Here is a 20,431-nt window from a genome sequence, read left to right as displayed (position 1 = left end):
GTTCTCTCTCGCTCACTGGTTCTCTCTGGCACTCGCTCCAGCCCTCGCAGGCTATTTGGTTCTGCATAGATCTTCATTATGTTAAATTACCTTCTCGGGTTTCACTGGAATGAATGCACATGTGAGTGAGCTGCTGGTGGTGAGGGGGGGATACTGCTCCCTTCCTGACTCCGCAGCCATTTTTTATCTGCCTAAGCAGCACAATAAATTGACGGAAAGAGAAAAAGCAGAATTGACAAGGTTTTCCATGGTTGAGTTTATGTTGGAGCAACCCGGAGAAATCACAGTGTAAGTTCCACAGGACACAGCAGAGCCGGCTCGTAATGTGAATACACCGATTCACAGAGCCAAACATGAGCGCAGGAGAAAATAAAACTGGAGGTAGTTCAGGTTTAACAAGAATAAAAAAAAAAGAGTGAAAACCCACACAGCTGCAGCCAACTCAAGCTGCTAGCTTTCCCTGCCGTGAAGCCGCTCGACTGACCTTCAGTGTTTAAAGCACGTCTCACTTTAATGTGTCACCAACGTCCTTTTTTGGCTTCCGCTTCCGAGACAACTCACCAGGGAAGCAAATACTGAAACAAGTGTACTGAGAATTTAGAGGAAGTCCTCAAGTCTCACATGTCGTCTCAAGTCAAAGCTAGTTCTTCTCATCACATTTTTATGTTTTACATATTGTAAAATACTACAGTAAATATTTGGACTTCAACTCATAATAAAACTGTAACTATGACAAACTTACTATTTTATGTAATTAAAATAATTTACAGTATGTATATTATATTGTAACTGCATTTTTGATGGAGACAATCTAAATACAATTTTTTTTCACCGCATATTAGCCAGTCATTAATCATCAAGTATTGATATATTAGTATTAGTGTCTAGTTTACAGTGACAAGCTGTTTCCCTGGAATAGTCACCAAAAGTTCACACTAAACAACTACATAGTATGAACTGTAAATAAACAATCAAGTTTATCAATTGTTAATGTGTTCCTCAATCTAAAGTGATGCCAAAATAGTAAACCTTAGTAGTATATCAGAATATTCAGAAGAAATCGCTGCAATTCTCAAAACTGCTGGTTTTGATCTCACATTTATTCATGATAGTTTTTAAAATATCAAAAATATTCCTCATATAAGTTAATTTTAAAACTTGCAGCTTCATACATTTTATTCCTGACTTTTGAACCTTTGCTCTACATAGCTTACTTTTAAAATGTGTCCCAGGTTGGATTTAACCACACTCTAGCATTTGCTTTCATTTAGCATATTTTGCCAAAATAACTTGGGTGTTACTATTCTATTACTGTACATTTTAAATCTAAAATGGTCACTAAAATAACAATAAAATAATGACATGCCACATACAGTATTTGTTCAGTTTCTCCAGGTCAAAATGCACAAACATAACAAAAGATGTAAAAAAAAATATCCTCATATCTTCTTATCATGATAATGAACTCAACACAAATTCCCTACCAGACCAGTCTACTTTATAGAAACAAGGCACGCTGTAAACACAACATGTGCAGACTGAGGTGAAGTTTTCATCAAATCCAATTTCTGCTGAGCACCTGCCAAACAGGGGCCACCAGATGACAACAGAACACACAAAGAGCCACACGGAGTCAGAAATAAAACCCATCAAACGAAGTTAAAGACAGCAGTGGACTGACTTGCTGTGAAACGTTCAGGAGAATACTCTGAGATTCAGAAGGGGAATGGAATCTGAAAAGTGAAAATCAATAGCAGTTTGAGAATATTTCATTTTGGCTCCATGAACTGTTTTTTTCCCCCAGAAATAGTTTGGAAGACACTTAAAAAAAAAAAAAAAAAAAAAAAAAAAACGTTTTCAAGGCAGGAACAGAGAACGGTTGATGATGAACTTAATCCTGCATCAACACAAATTTGAAATCATGCTATAAGCACAACTGTAATCCAAGTGTAGTGAACATGTCAAGATTCAATGAATCAAAGCGTCTTCTACCTTGAGTTCTGGCTTCATCACTGTTTGTTTTAAAACTAGAAAGCTTTCAAACCTGATTCATTAGGTTTGTGAGCGACTAGAACCGACAAGACAAGAGAGGTTTTCAGACGAAGGTAGGGAGGCCAGACTCTGGTGGTTTGGACTCACCAGGGAAAGAAAAGAGGAAGAAAAGTGGGTTCTTTGGATGGTAAAGGAGGTGTGAGCAGGGAGGATGGTTGAGACAGGTAAAGACAGGTGGAGGACTTGTACTTGCAACCCCTGATGGGAGTTGCCAAAGGACAAAGAACTCGCAAGAGAACTAGAACTGGTGAAGGCTCTTACTGGTTAGAACCTACCACACAGGCGTCTTCTGAAATCAACTGTCTGAATTTCATTTTTCTTCTCTTTTCTTCTATTGTTGGAGGTAACCGTACAACCACCACCAGACTTCATCATCACTGACTCACATAGTTGCCTCTCGTTCTAAAATATTATACAATGAATTGAATTCAAATATTAATAACAGTGAAAATTATAACCGACGCAGGGCGGCCTCGCGGACTAAAGACATTACATCCAGGCAAAATCAGTGTTGAGAAAGAACTACTTTGGTAGCCTAAATCCACGCGTAATCTCTGTCAAGTAAATTGCTCCCATGTGTGCTAATGCTACCGACAGCACTATTAGGCTTCGGAATTAATGGCTCGCTGAAACACGCAGCTAAACAAACAAGTGCCACTGCTGGTGAACCTCTTTTCTGCCCTGAGGGCCTCCGGAGGGCCAGGAGATGTGCGGTGGTGCTTTATGTGCTGGCAGCTGTACTAACAGCACGAGCTTGAGTGTAGCAGTAATGGTGGCTCGGTCAAAGCCAAACCTTGGTATTGTTGTGGTTCACACAGTTGTTCAAAACTCAATCACATCCTTGGAGAACACGCCGTAAGTCGGCAGCCAGACTTTCATTTCTAGCTAAGCAGATGGCTTCATGTGATCCATTAATGTCAGCTATGTGCGACCGTATATGCATTTCACACCATGATAGGGAAAAGCCATATTAAGGTTTGGATTTACAGTTTGTTGGACTTTTTTTCTCTCGGCAAAGAGGCCAACACCTCACCAGGGAGGTGCCCGGGAGGTATTCAGACTCACCCCGAGGGGGCAGCAACAATGAGTCCCAACTGAAAACTTCAGACCATTGGACAGAGTGCACTATGAGCATTGCCCTGACTGAAGAAAAAACATCAATAGGTCTACCAATCTCTAGCAGGTCCACTTCTGCAGTCGATCTGTAAACACATATACTACAAAACCTTTTCTTCATTTCATTTCAGGCCTAAACTCAAAGCCCCAGGGCTGAATCCAAGTATTTTCTGTGGCCCACAAGAACTTCAAATACCTATAGGTAAATTATATTCCAATTCAATATTAATTTGAACTTCACTTGGTTCAACAGGCTGTTAGAAAGCAGATATTGTAAGGGAGACTGACAGAGCATTATAGTTTCATTCCCAGATTCCAAGACTCTTCAAGACAGTAACCACCAAGAGACATTTACACAAAGCCAAAGCACTTGTGCTTTTAGGCATTATTTACGACACAAGTGTCCAGTTTGCTTGTCTGAATATGACTGCATGATTAGTGGAAATACATTAATGTATTAGTACAAATCATTATGCTGTGAATGTGAAAATGTAGAAAAAAACAATTGTGAAACATAACTGAGTCATGATTCAGGGGAAACCAACAAAAACACAGGTTTAGTGTAGCAGTGAAAAGCTTGGCTTGTTCCAGTGTAAGTGAAATCCCCCTAAGCTTCCACTTCCTTCCTCCTCTTGACACAATGTAGCAGGTCTCAGACTGTTTCCCAGTGGGATGAACATGAGATATGTCTATGAGATATTGTATACGCTCCCTACATCTGTGCGAGTGAGAGAGGCATTCGACTACACATCTCTGTGTGAGAGCGGGATCTGGCCGGTGCTCAGTGTCGGGTGTATAAAAGCCCTGCTCATGAGTATATCCCCAGAGGTGGTAGTCTAACCCAAACATTTTCCTGTCAATCATTATAAGCCACCAGCCATGGTCACGACCCGGGAACAGGAAAAGGCCGTGCAGCTTGTGATGGATCTAGCTGCTACTCTGGCAGCAGTCGTGTATCCAGAGATGTTTCTGTTTTTCTATTTGGAATCCTTCAAGCTGCTAGTGAGAGGCTTTGTTCCGTGCTATGACCAAAACATGGCAGATGAGGGAACGCCTGAATGCATTCATGCAACATGCCAAACCTAAGAAAGTAGTTACCACTGAGGTACATACTCATTATCTATCATTGTCCATTAAGCATCTGCAGTAGAAACAAACAGAGTCTTTAACTTCATCAAGAAAAAATTACAATGCAGTGCCAATTTTCTCTATCAATTTTCTGTTGCATCATTTGTTGTTTTAAATAAAACAGAAATTCTTTTAACAGCTGAGTAGCACATCACCTATTACAAAGTTTTTTTTCATCAAATCAATCAAATTACCTATGTAATTTGTGTATGTAATTTTCAATACATTTGTAGTGTTTGAAATATCATTAAACGCAATGAGCCCGTGTGGACAGCAAGAGGTGGTGTTGCTACAGAGCACCCACAACACACTCAACCCCGAGTTCCACTGAACTCATGAGTGCTGTGACATCGTTGATCAGGTCTAGTAAATCAGAGTTTCCATCAGGGTAAATATACTCTATACTATATTTTTCTCACTGTCCTATACCCTTTGACCATGTCAGTCTAGATTACTGTGGATTGTAAATTCAATATAACCTTAAAACCAAAGAAGCATGAGTTTGACTTTGAAAGTACAGGTCAATTGGTGCGCAAAGATTCTAAACTAGCCATATGTAAGCTACGGAGCTCCCCAGGGGACATGGAGGAAAAAAATTATCTTGAGAACCTGTGATCCTAAAATAAAAAAAAATCTCATGTCATTTAAGGTATTGTATCCAGACACCAATCAGGCAAGCCTGCAAGTTTCATCCAACATACATTCATCTGTGTTTGGGTTATTCTGTTTACAAATGAACCACTAAAATTAATTCCAGAATGCACAAAACAACATTTGCCTTAGAAAAAGGACCCCATACTCTCTGCGGTCCTTAAAAGTATCAAAGAAACATTGTCTAAACTCTCGTCCTGCAGTTTCCCATTCCCATTTCCAAAGTTTTTCAACCATGACTTGCAGCTGGACTACAGCTAAATACAAAGTGCAGTGTGAAGGATGGCCAGTGAATACGAAGAGGGAAGTTAACCAAATGTACTTCTCTTCTTGGCACCACCTGCTTTCTGTATTTCACCCCACTTTATATTCAAAGGCTGCTAAAACAGCTCAGAAAATAAATGTGCAGTCATGCACTTGGAGTGGAGCTAAGCGGAGAGGAGGCTGGGAATTGGGAATGAGGAATTGCAGCCTAAGATCTGGAAGCCAAAAGAGTTTGGTAGCAAAAAAAACAAGAGAAGGGAGGACAGAGTAAAAACACACACTTGCTGATACTGTCACAAAAATGAGCTTCCCTGGAGTATGTTTGTCAAGCGGCGAGCTACAAATGAGATGCGTGTTCATGCCTGGGCTTTCATGGCTGCAGTAGCAGCCTGTCCAGAGATGGGCGGCTAAACATCCACATGGGATGCAAAAACACATTTGTCCACTTTCACTACGACTCGAAATACTTGCCTTCTTCAGACAAATTCAGCGATTAATGAAGACAAATGGCTGTCTCTGTTTCTTTCTGTGTGCGGCCGTGGCTCTAAGTGAGTGTTGGATGTGTGTGTGATTAAGTATGTGAGTGGATGACAGAAGGAGTGTGAGAAAGAGACCAGACAGCCAGACAGAACCACTGGTTCTGTCCGTCTTTGACTGGAAGCCAGTGAATGAAATACACAGCCCATAGCTTGTGTGAGTGTGTGTGTGTGTGTGTGTGTGTGTGTGTGTGTGTGTGTGTGTCCTGACACGTGGAAGGTGGTGTGTGGGCGTCGAGAGGGAAAGCTCATAAAAACCATGATCACACTGATGAGGTCACAGTGAAACTGGAGAAAGCCTTTCATTTCCTGTCTCATTCCATCTCTCGCTCCTTGGTCCATTCATCCATCGCTCCTCTGCGACTGAACTTCTACTTTTCCCCACAATGAAATCTCTCTCACACTAACAAGGCAAATTTCTTAAATGTCACTCCACACTTGAGAAGGGAGGCGTGTTTCATTGGCAAGAGGAAGAGGACATTTCTGGTAAAGGGTTAAATATTCTTTGTATGGAACAGAATTACAGGTACACACTGTTTGCTCTAAGTATTATCACTGAACCAGCAAACAAAGAGCCTTCTTCACAGTGTTTTAGGGCTTAAATCTCATTAATGACCATTAAAACTATAAGTAGCAAACACTCAAGGGTTTAGTCTGAATACTGTGTAATGTGTAGAAGTATTTAAGACTCCAACTCCCAGGGAGGCAAATGCAGCACTGTGAGTCTGCAGGGAAAACCTTACATAAAACCCAGTGTCAGTCTTAATCTTATTAATTGAAAAACCTCATCAGAGAATGCAACATTTTTTTCCGTCTTAATGAATCACTCACTCTCCAAAGCAACTGCTGATGTGTACACACAAACTCTCACCGCTCTAATAGCACAGATACATGCTTCAAAAACAATAGGAAATGAAATGAAATGAAAGGCGAGAAGCAAGTTGCTCGATATCAGTGACTCTTATTGAAGCAGTGGCAAATGGCTAATAGTATATGTCACTGCACACCTCCACTCCTGCAACCTCCAGGCTGCTAAACCCTCACAGGCAAGTGTTAACAATTTTTCCTAAATTACCCATCTAAAATAAATGCTCTCCACTGACTCCCGCCACTGGTGGACTGACCAGTCTTAATATCTCAATCAGTTTAGGAATGAACTGTGTTGATTTCAGTCTTGGTAAGTCAGAATGCTTCAGGTGTTGGTAAAGACAAAGAACCAACTTAAGAATATCCAACGAAATACCAGGTGAGTACTGTGTTCTGGTCTCATTAAACTTTGTTTTTCCACTAGTTTGGAGAGTCAGGAATTTCTTTGTGCTTTTAAGCGGTTCTTCTGACCACCAATAAAACACATAATTTATGAATATTTTCTTGTATTTTGCTGTGAAGGGAAGGGAGTGCTGCACTGATCATTTTTTAGTTTTGAAGAAAAAATAAGTAATATGTTCGAGAAATCCGCTGGCTTTGTTCAAGTACATAAACTAGCTTAAAGCTTGAGCTAAAATAAAGGGACCACCACCCACTTTCTTTCAGTTCACTCAAATTTGTGGACATAAACAGCCACTGTGTTTTTTGTGAGAATGTGTGATATTCATTTAACAGCTTGCTTACAACCAATTTTCTTCACATTTCACCAAATCCTCAAGATGCACCTGAGCTCTCCCTGCAACACAACAGCTGCAAACCGGTGCAGCGGAGGACAACTGAGAGCTACACAAATAGTCCCGTGGTCGCACTGCTTCTTATCAAAGGCTTGTTACTGGTTGGGGTTGCACAAAAACACCGAGGGGCATCAGCGGCAACTGGCTGCCAGATTGCCTGTCCCATCTGTGGGCTCACGTTCAGGACAGAGAGGGAAAATGAGAGGCAGGAAAAGCAGGAATGATGGAGAGAGGAACCTCTGAAAAAATAAAAACATGGAAAGAAACCACAGCCGGACTGCAGTATATGAGATCAAAACACAAAAGGACAGAGGCAATGAGCATGAAGTTTCTGACAGAAAATGAACTTTCCTTAAACAGTATTGGCGTTCAATTCTGGAAAATGACATGCAAATCACAGTCTGATCGAGAGTTTGAAGACCATTACAAAGCCGAATGTCACATCTGATTCATCTTGATCGAACCTCTTTGTGTGTTTGTGTCGAGAATATATTCCATTTGTTCCCCCAGAGGCCAGATGGTTGGTGATTATATATTCTGAATTCAGTCTAAAGTTAAACAGCCCGGACCTCAGGCTTTCTCGCAAACCATAATACATCTATTTTATTTATTCCAGTTTCATAAAAACAAACAAATTAGATAATGTGAACGGGGAGTCTGGGATTAATTTTGAAGCAGCTGATTAGTCTGTTTGTGTATGGGGATAATTGGGTCTGGGACCAACCCTAAAAAGCCTGCAGGCTTTTGTGCAGTCTGGAAGATAGACCAACGCATCCCTCCGCTCCTCCTCCTCTTCAGGCTTCACGCTTCCCCCGTATCACATTAATTCATCACGATGAATCCAAACACAAAAGATGCCTTGGGCGTCACCCTTAATTCAACCAAACTTTAAAAAAAAATTAAGTATAAGCAACAGTCAAATCTCTCAACTTTTTTTCCATCAACCAGCGAAGTCTAACTTTGCAACCAAGCAAAGAAGATTACAGACACAGGGGTGCCTCAGACACTGTGCACCTACCATGTCACAAAAGACAGAGGGTTAAACAGAGAGCATTTTCAGGGGAACACCTCAGTATTTCCAAAGAACATTGGAATTTTTGGAGGGAGGGAATTCTGTAATGCTTTCCTTAAGTTGTTGTACCACCAACAGAACATCAGAAAAGAAAAGGGAAATACATGCATGACTGGACAATTTCCCAAATGATAATATTAACAAAAAACTCAATATCAAATGCAGCATTTAGTTTTATAAAGTGCTGAAAGTGACTCAGCATTTTCTGTCAACTTGAGGTTAAGTAGAGGACAGGATAACAAAACCAAAAAAACATTCATTTCATTTTGTAAAGGGTCTGCCAAACTCCTGACTACAGTAATTTCTTGTTTGTATGAAATAAGTTGGTATTTTTAAATGAAGTCAGTGGATGCCACTGAGAATAAGGAAGGCATGTTGGACGCAGCTGTAATCTAACTTGTGTACTTATATTCCACAAACCTCTGTCAACTGAAATGGCATCTGTCCCCAGCTGCAGTTAAACCGAAAAAGGAAAGTAATATTTGGAATTAACATTCTGTAAATGAGTTCTTGTGACGTGGCTATGAAACACACCATTGATACAGGTCAAAAACAAAACTTTATGTATGGTAATGGCGTGAATGTCGGTTGGCCCAGCCACTTGTAACTTGCAAGTTGGTGGTAATGAAGAGCAACTTCATACATTAGGCAAAAAAGTGCAGTGTCTTTACAGAAAACATTGAAGGTCAGCAGCAAAAGCGTTGTTCATATCTTCTTCTGAACACATGAATTAAGAAAAGGCTCATTTATTATGGGATTTCTCTTAGTCACAAAATGAGCCTGACTTGTTTGAAAGAAAGGGTTATTGTAGGACTCTGATCAAGTCTAAACCAATCCGTCCCCTTTGTGGATCCACGTTCAGCACCCGTACCTCCACTCGCTCGCCAGGTCCCAGCGCTAGGCTGCGCCGGCGTTGTGAGGCTGGCAATTTTGCCAGAGTGATGTTACTCTTGTGGATGAGTCCAGCTCTGCCGACACCGATATCTACAAACGCCCCAAACAGAGTGGTGTTGTCCACTCGGCCGGTCAGCACCGCACCCACTTGGAGATCACTCATAGACACAATGCCCCGTTTAAAGTCCGCCTGCCCAAAATCTGGAGATGGCAGAAAAGAAAGATTTAGAAAGCGCTCGGAGAACAAAGGGAGGAGTATCATTGACAGAATACAGGGTGTTGGAGACAAAAGGAGAAATGATATATTCAATTTCATATCAGAATCAAACTCTCATTTCCAAGGTTTGGATTTCTCAGTGCCCTATTTAGGCACTGTTTCCTTTCAGCTTGATCATGACCTACCTCTTTCCTCTCTTTGGCATTAACACTAACTAGGAAGACTTTTGCCCCAGGAAATCGTCTGATCCAATTATCTTCACCCTCAGCACCGACCCGACGCAGTAGCTTCAGCCAGCTGTTTACTCAGCTGAGCAACTCAGTTCTACAACCCCGATCCAGGTTCAAAATGAAAGTCAGACTACAGTCCTTAATTTGGATGTGAGAGAAATGCAATGGAACTGAATCGTTTTACCTTCTCCATGTCATGTACAAAAAATTGTTATCAACTTAAGTGAGATTCAATTGCTGTTTGTTGAGTTTTGAGATACATTTTGGTTGTTCAGTAAGGTGGAAAAAAAATCCCTGCCACTCCAGGTACGTTAAAAACACTGCTGTAAATCACATATTACTGAGTCTAAAACAGTTGCTGACCCCTTCTGCTAAAGTTTTTTTTAAAGTGATGGGATTCTTACTTTGCCGGAAGTCATATCCAGGAGGTTGTGTAAGGCCATCAATGACGAGTCGCAGGGTCTCAGGTATGGTGTCCAGGGTCTTGGCCAGTTGCTCGAAATAGCAGGAATTCAGTTTCCTCTCCACAGACTGTTTTAAGCACAACTCCCCGATCTGGTCAGCACTTCCTCCGACAAGTTTCAAAAATCTGAAGAAGTACAAATAAACAAATACATTTTAAATGTTTTTGGACTCCTGGACACCATCACAAATATTATAAAATATTTTTGTCTTTCAAAATGTGTGGCTGTATACAAACAGAAAAAAGAAAAATATCAACACTAAATTCTTGACACTTTCATTATGTCAGTACTCATCATTGCTGGCATCATAATCAACAAACAACAGAGAATGTGTTCAAACTGTACAAAAAATAAACCATCACATCATCAGATTCACATTTAGAAGTACTGCCACTAGCACACCACAGAATGCATGGGGTGACCCAAAATCACCCTTGTACTAGAACCTTTGAATCATAGACTCATATTTGTCAGACTTTTCTATGCAATGCCAGATGGTCACCATAAATTATGTTACACCAAATAATATTGGTGTACAATGCTAAAAAATGGATGTGTAAAAGCATTTTTTATAGTGACATGATTTATTAATTTTATGTAACATATTGCATTTCTTTATTTTATTCATTCTCAAACCAGAATATGTTTTGACATTCTGTTGATAATTGAATTTTAAATATATATGTGCCCTCAATAATACATTTAATTAACAAACTTTTTAAATTTACTTATTTGCCACAGAAAATATATCAAAATACATGAAAATATTTGATTCAGTAAACCTCTCCAAGTGAAGCTGACATAGGAAATAAATTGATGGAATGTGGCTTTATTCAATGAGCAAGAAAAAAAAATCTAGTCAAATAGAAAAAAGAAAACAAAAAGTGGAAATAGGGGAAACAGAGTTTAAGTGAAAACACAGAAGAACACAATTTCACAAATGCACATTCATTGAGGCTGCAGTAAATCAGGTAAATCCGGTGTGGGCTGTAAACGCTCTGACACCTTGTCTCATGAAGCTGCCTCCATTTCACTAAGGTCTGACTGTTTGTCTAACTGTCGGCAGCCTGGAAAAAATCTATTTCTAACACTTTTTTCCAGCTTGGATGTAGCACCTCTAAATGTCCAGGCACTCGGTCAGGTTGCACCACTCAAAATCTGACACGAGCAGTTAAATCAGAACTAATTAGCTGTTCAACATTCCGCACAGACCGGGTTACACAGCGGTGCGGGAGCCGGTGCTGCAAATAAAGCTCATGGAAAAATGTTTGTGTGCATTGTGGCTTCTGTATATATTATTCACCGTCAACTTTCCACAGCTGCTGATAGATGAGAGGAGATTTGCTCCAGTGTATGTGAGTGTTTGTGCACCAGTTGGGTGGTGTCTGTGATGGATGTCGCTCAGTGACAGGCTGACGCCACACAGACTCGGCAGCTGTCCCCTGCGTGATGGAAGGAACAGGTGGACACGTACACACACACACAGAAAGCTGATTCATACAAAATGCTGTTCAGAAATGCTCATTTGGCAGAAGCGAGCGGCTCTGCTGATGTAACGGGACACGGCTTGTGTACAAACTATCGGACTAGACAGCTGTGAGCAGCGAGGACGACTTCTGCTGCTGATGAGTGGCACATGTTGCACCTTCGTGCTGTTTTTACTCAGAGATCTGACTAGAAATTCATGCACACGGACGCACAGTGTGGTCAGCTCTAGCTGCCTGAGATCAAACAAAGCAAGAAGACACAACCCATCACATGATAAAATCTAACAATACTGAGTTCGGAGTCACAGTAACAGGTAATGACATGGTTCAAGTGAGGTCGTGGGCCATGCTAACCCTCCCACTGCACATCCATTTTCAGGCTACATGCTATTGTTCATTCTGACATGCATCAGACAACATGACTCCAAATCAGTTTTAAGGTCCAGTCCAATCAGAGAGCAAACGGTCTGCGGTTTTACTGTACATTAAATTCAATGACAGTAAATAACCTAAATTCCAAGTATTGGCCAAGACAAAAAGTTGATGCATCATCATCATGCACTTCAGGCCTTGTTTCATAGAAAAAACACAGAAAAACAATTGTAGTTTTAACAGTTAATCGCTGTGACCTAAAATTTATGTAATGAACATTTTTTTCAGACTAAAGTTAACTTTTGCATAACTTGTGAAGAACAATGTGATTTTTTTCGGAGCCAAACTGAAATGATCTGCATCCAGCTCCCTTTGCTTTCAATATAAAGATACCTAATGTGTGCCGGACTAATACATAATACATACTAATACATACAGCAAATGACTGCAGGAAGATGTTTTCACGGAGTCCAAACCCAGAGAAATTAAATCATTTTATTAAATAGACTTACATCTCTGGAAACTATTTTACAGATTTTTTAGCAAAAGCAGAGACTTAATTTTCTTTTTTCTCGTCACCTTTCTACTTTCAAATAAACAATGGATGCGTATCCTGAAACTAAAGCGGGCAAATAACATTTCAGTTCATGTATGTGTATTTTGTACTGGGTTACAGGAAGGGGGTCGAAGTGTTGGCTGTGAGGATCCAGTTTCTCTAATGTGATGATTTTCCTTAAACGCTGTGCACACACACTCCCTGTGACACACGGTTTTTTCATCACCCTTCACAACATACTTCAACACACATAGTGCACCCTCTAATGCTCGATTTAAAAGATGTGTTCTGAGAGCAGGACACAAAGTGCTGACATTAGAATCAGATGAAAACTGTGGACTGATCTTCTGATCAGTAATGAGGCAGATGTTTATTACAATTGAAGATCAGAGCTCAGAATGAAGTTACTGGGCGCACTTGTGTGGTGGGCTGAAGGTTGAAATGGTGATCAGCTTCAAGGTCACTTCTGGCACACAAAAAATACATCTTACTTCATCCTTGCCTTATTAATAGTCAGTATTTTGACGTAAAAGAGCAGCAAATTCAAGTTAATGTTCCTTTACTGCACTGAAATACAAGCAAGAACACGTTTGCTTATGTTTTAACAGAGAAATGTTCTTGTCATTAGAACACGCAGAAGTGTGTTGAGTAGATTATTGATATTGCCCCACCTTGCTTGTAAAATTCTGCACGATCCAGAGATCCCTAATCTCAAACACAATCCTGACATTAGACAGAAACCAAATACAGCAGCGTCGGTTATCACCACATATGTGGACGGAGACTCAAACCCACACACATACTCTGAGTCCACTAAAGGCACATCAGCATGCAAGGGGGGCATGCTTAGAGCACTCGTGTCAGAACGTATGTAGACTAAACACAGTTGAGTGACTGCAGCTGTAGCTCAAGACACCCCTCCCTATTATTGACGGTGCATGTGTGACATTCACGCCAGGCACACAAGGCTCAGGCAGACGTTCAATGTGCTTTCGATATCAGCGGTGCTAACAATCATTTCTCACTCAAGGACAGACACAAGCCCACACCCTCCTCTCTTGTATCCCATGTCGGCCCAAATCAAATCAGAGTCCTGCACCACGATAACCAGCCCCATATGAGACAGTGTCAAAATGAACTCCATCTTATCACAAACATGCCTTGGCCAGTGGGGTAGACCGCTACCCGAGTGTTGGTGCAATTGTGTGGTCGTACCTCTCTGCCACGTGGTAGGACTCTGGGTGGATGCAGGTCTGGTCCAGAGGATTAATGGAGGACGGGATGTTGACACAAGACTTTCCTTTAGCCTTCTTTGCTGCTGGTTTTCCCGACACTGTTTGGCTAGGATGATGTAGAGATTTGGCGCTGTGCACAAGAAAAACATTTGAAATGTATGCAACCATGCAAGGAGTTCAATGCTGTGAGCTGCATTTCACACAGCAGAGAAAAAGAAATAAATAACACAGCAACACAACAATTTTAAGACGTTAATGTGAATATTCAGAACAACTAGGACAAATGACTAATATTGTCATTGGTAATGACATAAGCTTAAATATAAACACCTGCATGAGTTAACCAAAGCAAACATCTTTCACCTGTTCAGTGTCTGAGGGTTGATGCGGATAAATCCAGCACACTGTTGGTACGAGGTGGGTCCGATGCCTTTCACCAATTTCAATTGCTCCCGATTAACAAACGGGCCATTCTTCTCCCTCCACTCCATGATACTCCGGGCTTTGGCCGCACTGAGACCTGCGATGTGCCTGGTTGCAAATTGAGAATAGACATGTAATAAAATAAATAGGTAGAATTCTCTTCTTATTTTTTTTTACTTTTTTTCAGGATAAACAGTGAGTTATTCCAGTCACAATCGATGTGTGAATTATTACCCGTTTTCAACAGCATTGTCTTGTATGTGAGCTTGTTTGTTTGTAAGCAACATAACTAGAAAAGTTACAGTATTGTTACAGGATTTTAGCACATGTCAGAAATGGGTAAAGGAACAAGTGAATCCATTGTGGTGTGGCTCAAGATCACAGGCTGGATGAAGGATTCTTTGCTAAAATAAAAATCACAACAGAATGGTGAACTGGTTCGGGTTAATTGAAGCCAGATGAAACTGTGGACATTTACAAATAAGTCAACATCAGGCAGAGACGAGTGAAAAATAACATTTGATTTTGTTTGAAAGGAAACACCTTACTCCAAGTGTGGAGTGACCAAACAAACCAGACTTACCTCTTCTTTTTTACTACACCTACATAACACAATAAACATCAAGCACTTTGTAGGAAACAATGTCAGGAGGCACACAAGTGAGGAGTTTAACTCAGAGTCAGGTTTTGTCACCAGAGGTGATTTGGAATTGTATTAGTGTGCACTGTGACTCAGACTCTAAAGCAGTCGAGTATGTCAACACACCACACAATACTTCAGTCATCAACACGTCTGTGTGTGTATGTGTGTGCTGGTGTGTGCTCCTGGCAGTGCAGGAAAACACTCATTTTAAGAGCAGACGAGTAAACAGATGACCTGACGTCCACCCTTGCTGCCAATGTCAACCAAGTCTAGGCTTGTTTATAGTTATCCAGTTTGTATCACATGTACTTGATTAGGGTTAATATAGCAAATATGTCATTGATTTAATGAAGCATGGATATATTCAGCTGCAGTGGACAGCTTTTAACAAGTGCTTTGCCCAGTTGGGAAAGAGCCAGTCCAATAAGTAAGGCATTCATCTTGATAGAAAGCTGGCAGGCCTTTGTGTGTGAGAGTGCATGTGAATAGCAGCCATAATCCTATGCATAAGTGTGAATTGAGCACTTTGCCATGTTGTGACTGCTGAGGGAAAGAATTTCAGGAGTCTGTGCAGCCAACGTGTGCCCACACATATATTTGACTGTGAGATAATGTCCATTTTTTTTGTGTCAGTACCTCATCAGAACCTCTGAGCAGATGTTGATGTCCACCCCGACGAAGCTCACGCACTCCTGAACAACACCATCCAACGCTGCCTTCAGTGCTCCGGAGGAAACATCATGCTGGAATCAAAAATGTAAGTGTTCAAAAGCAGAAAACAACATCACAAATGTTAGAATATGATCAGTTCCTTGAGACGGAAAACACCTCCCCGAATGTTGTCGTATTAAAAGTCACAAGTTCACAGCCACGATTTCATTTAGGACACTTTTGAAGCTAATCTGGTAAGACGTAAACATTGATTTGAACAATAAATGAAACAAATAAATATGTAAAATCTACATGGGAATAGACAATATGAAAAAATAATTAAATGTATAATAAGTGGGACAAGATTTTTAAAAAGATGAGGAGGAAAATGTCAAGGAAAGTTAAAATGTCAAAGACGCAAGAGACACTTTTAGAACTCTACTGAATTATCAAAATACCATCAAAAAACATAAATTTTTAGTTAAACAATGAACCGTTTGTTAAACATGAATACAATAATAAGTAATAGTAGACACATCTGAAACATATTTTGGAAAGAATAGTTGCGACCATTCGTAACTTAATGATTGAACTTTTATTAAACAACATCATTGACATGGTACCTTTTAATTGGACATTCTATAAATGCACATGAAGCAAAATTCCATTTGGCTGCATTTTCCAAGGATATAATACCAATTAACAATGGTAGTGCTCAAATACAAGTGACAGGTGTCACGCCTAAAAAACTAAAAGGTTAATGTTTGAACTGGCTCGTCTTCACTGGACAGTATTTCTGTTCTGGTGGCTCGCAAATGGAAAGAAAACATATCTTCACTCAAAGCCACAAGCTGATAAAACAGTTTATTAGCAGATATCTTGAAGGAATGCAGCTTCAGTTTTAAAATAACAAGACAATGAGAATGAGGAGACACGAGAAAAAAAGAATAGAGGTAGTTCTATCGAATGCGACAGTCATGATGATCCGAAGAGAAATGATTTCAGATTGACACTGACACCACGGTGACTGCAGGAGTATTAGTTGACACACTTTACTTCGAGCGTGTGTATGTGTGTGTTTAGCAGGGGCGCAACAGGGTATACGTGAGCACCAATCATGCATTGTCTCGTAACATGATCAAGCTCAGATAACACTGCCATTGAGCAAACGTGCCACTCACAGGAGAGCAGGGGACAGTCCAGGACACACAGTGTGTTTAAGGACAGACAGAAAGACTTGTTTAAACACCACTGCATTACCCTGACCTAGAAGGGAGTACAAGGGAGTAAGGGAGTACAAGTTTTATATCAAATGCGGCATGATGTTCAGCATAATGAGTATTTCTATAATATAAAGCATTTCTATGTAGCATCTGGATGGATGGATGGTGGCAGGACAAAAACTAGGTCTGGATCATTTACCATTTATAGTACCACTGGACACAAAAGAGCGGAAGACACAGAAATAGTGAAGGCGGCACAAACTGAAATCACCTGTAATGTCATACCATGGAAGAATGTTTCACACGCGAAAAGTGGAGGAGGCGGGTTTTAATGTGCTCTTACATTCCAATTGAAACTTTATAGAGGCGAGAACAGCTCACTTCCAACTGCACACTACTAAATGCATCTCATTATGAACTGAAGCGTGACTGGCGCTTTGAGCAGCTTTGACCAAGGATCTCTGCTTACGTGGGGACAAGGAAGTGCAAACTTAAAATCCAGCATTGAAAGAATATTTGAATATAATGCTCTGTTTTCTGTTTGTTTGTTCTGAAAAAGAAAGGGTGGAAGCAGCTCGGCTCACAGGGTAGCAGCAGTGACAAGGAAGTCATGAGTTCAAATTCCAAATGTGAGCAAGGTGCTAATGAAAGCGTCTGCTAAATGTAATATAAAACAATTGCTCAAATTAAAAGACTTTGATAACGTCCAGCTCATTTTTGTATTGTATATATACTACATGTGCTCACTAGGTTAATTGGACACTCTAAAATTGCCCCTGTGTGTGCCCTGTGATGGACTGGGGACCTGTCCAGGGTGTATTCCAGCCTCTCGCCCCATGACTGCTGGGATAGGCTCCAGCTCTCCCCGCAGCCCTGAACAGGACTAGGCATAGTTAATAGACGATGTATGTACTATATGCTAAAAAATGTGTAGACACAAAAGTACATTCAATAAATGAAAACATAAAATGTTTTTTAACAACATTTGTTTAAACTGAACAGATCACTAGAAAAAGATTGAGCTCAATAGCATATCTAAAACTGTCCCTAACTGTTCCTGTGGAGGGACTGTCCTCACATTTAGAATTTAAAATGCAGTACGACCTGCATTTAAACGCTCATGAAGCCACAAACATGACAATTGTTGCGTAAATAAAGCCTGACTGAGTGATTGATTGCTGTTACTGAACGTCTTAATCATATTTCTGGCTCACAGCCTGCAATCAAGGCTTCCTTTTCTAATTCAGCCACAACAACTTCTGATGACCTTGTTTGGCAAAAGAAAGCAAATGTGGGAATGGCAACGTTAATTAAAACAACAAAAGACTGTGATGGTTGTCAGAGAGCTGTTGAAAAGACTTACAAAAGATGTCAGGAATAAAGTGATGTAAGCCATGCCCAGGTCACAGGATGGAAAAAGGTGGCTAAAAAGTCAGAAGATAAAGCTTCATTCAGGAACTATGGCATCTGTTTCATTCAAGCTTTCAAACAATTTCACACAATTTCGGGAAGAAGCACTCACAACAGTTCTTGACAGAGATACGTTCGTAGTTAACTGGTTTTCAGAACCAGACCTCCAAAACTTCATATTAAGCAAATATCCTGGATCGCTCACTGTGAAGGTCATGTTTAGTTTGGCCAATGACCAGCTAAAGTCAGCAAACCAATATGGAGAAACAAAGTGTCTCTGTCTGCACCTTGAGAAGTGAAATGTTGAGTTACAACTTGCCAATCCACCAGTAGCGAGGGCAGAATATGAAAGAATGAATGGTGGACAGGTACTTACAAAAAAAGGAGTTAATTTCATCTCCTTAAAGTAATTTTAGCAACCTTCATGCCCACGTCAAGCTGTCAGCCGAGTGATAGCAGACAAGGTTAAGTATGTGTCAGAGTTAAAGCTCCAGGGCGGTGGTTTACAAACTCAACAAGATGTAACTGAAGTCAACAACACTAAATCCGTCAGAGTACAATGAAAAAAAAACACAAAGATGAAGAATCCTTTCTGGTGACTTAACAAAACGATTCATCATAACCCACATCTACCCATGCTACTCATTTCAAAGGCCAGGCAGACTTCATTTGGGAAATTCTGACGAGTTTGACACAAAGAACTCCACCTGCAGCAAACAGGAAGTTGCTGAAATGATTCTACCCAGAAAAAAGACAAATTTCTGAAATAAAAACAATTTACTTATTTGAACTGGAGGGGTAAAATATTGGCACCCAAAATGTCGTTGAATGTTTTAAGTTTAGAAAAAACTACTCATTAACTATTAGGACAACATATGTACCTATTGAGTTAAACTGTTGCTGCTCGCATTGGAGATAGTATAGAAATAAACAAAATAATGTTTTGGGGAAAATGTCAAAATCCTTAGTGTATACTATAAAATATTCAACTTAAAAAGTATTTTTTAACTACTCTTACCACATGGTTTTGAACAAATAATTCAGTTTTATTACAGAAAATGTAAATTAGCATGACATGATAAAAAATCAATGATAAATAGTGTATTCACTTTTTTTACATATGCCAATAACTAAGTAAATCAGTGAACATATCATAAAGACAGAAAAAACAATTAGTAACACCTACATTTAAAGTTGAATTGACTTCATTTGTTAACAAGCATTCCGCTACACCTGGATGAAGGAACGTAAATGAGACAATATTTAAGCTTCTTGTGTAACCATCGGCCTAAAAAAACTGCAGTTCATCTCCCGGTCAAGTTCGAAACTGACAGCTACAATTGGATGTCAATCATGAGCGCTAAAGTATTCGCATATACACATGTAGGCGTGGGCTAATTAAAATAGTTAAGCTGACACAAGTCAGTAGCAGAAAACAATATGACAGGCAGCAGATGTTCTTCCGTCACCTTTCACAAAGCTATGATAGCCACTCTCCAGCAAACTGCCACACACACATGCGCACACACACGTGCAATTTTTATATCAAATTGAACTTTACTATCTCCAGTACCTTTAATGAATAAACATGGAAAGGACTAGTGGTGTTCACGGCTGACACAAGCGTGACTCATCTCACGCCCTCACTCAACAGGCAAACACAGAAACGTGCAGTGACTGGTGGAGAGGAAATAATTAAAATAAAAGCACATAAAGTTTGGCAGCAACTGCCACTGACAGAGACTCTGAGAGTGATTTTTCCCACGCCTAAAACTCTGACCCGTCAATCAGTGTCAAACAGCACCTCGTCTCTCGCGCCTATCTTTCGGCTCTGTCTGCTCCTGTCCCCCCTGTGGGCACCACAATTGGAAATATGAACCAGGAGAGCTGCAGTGAACACAAACGCAAGCCTTGCTCCTCTCCACGCAGCTTCAAAACTTTTAATTGCCTGTACTTTCACTCGCTTTGACCTAAGGCACAGAAATTACGAGTAACATCTCTCTTATTATGGCTGCAAATATTGCATTTGCAGTGAGCGTGCAAGTGACAGCACCTGAGTCAGCAGTGCATCTTCCCACCCACTTGTTTCATAGTAAGATAGAATTCAACCTTGCTTTGCTTTGTATTCAATTTCAAGCCCCATTAT

The 20,431-nt window shown here is 40.3% G+C and overlaps 1 protein-coding gene across 4 annotated transcripts in view; it reads right to left on the bottom strand.

Moving 5' to 3' along the window:
* Positions 1–279: 279 nt before the first annotated feature.
* srbd1 (S1 RNA binding domain 1) overlaps positions 280–20,431 on the bottom strand; it is a 48,177-nt gene continuing 28,025 nt past the window's right edge. For all 4 annotated transcript variants that reach the window (XM_053874966.1, XM_053874967.1, XM_053874968.1 and 1 more), the window contains exons 17-21: positions 15,638–15,744; positions 14,299–14,466; positions 13,916–14,065; positions 10,226–10,410; positions 280–9,575 (exon numbers count right to left, since the gene is read on the bottom strand). In XM_053874966.1, the coding sequence (XP_053730941.1) occupies positions 9,283–9,575; positions 10,226–10,410; positions 13,916–14,065; positions 14,299–14,466; positions 15,638–15,744 (903 nt within the window). In that variant the 3' untranslated portion in view covers positions 280–9,282. The remainder of the gene's footprint in view (positions 9,576–10,225; positions 10,411–13,915; positions 14,066–14,298; positions 14,467–15,637; positions 15,745–20,431) is intronic.

This window comes from Synchiropus splendidus, chromosome 9 (genome assembly GCF_027744825.2).
Source record: "Synchiropus splendidus isolate RoL2022-P1 chromosome 9, RoL_Sspl_1.0, whole genome shotgun sequence".
Classification (NCBI taxonomy): Eukaryota; Metazoa; Chordata; class Actinopteri; order Syngnathiformes; family Callionymidae; genus Synchiropus; species Synchiropus splendidus.
Note: the sequence above shows the minus strand (reverse complement) of the source record. Positions and strands in the feature narration are given on the sequence as shown.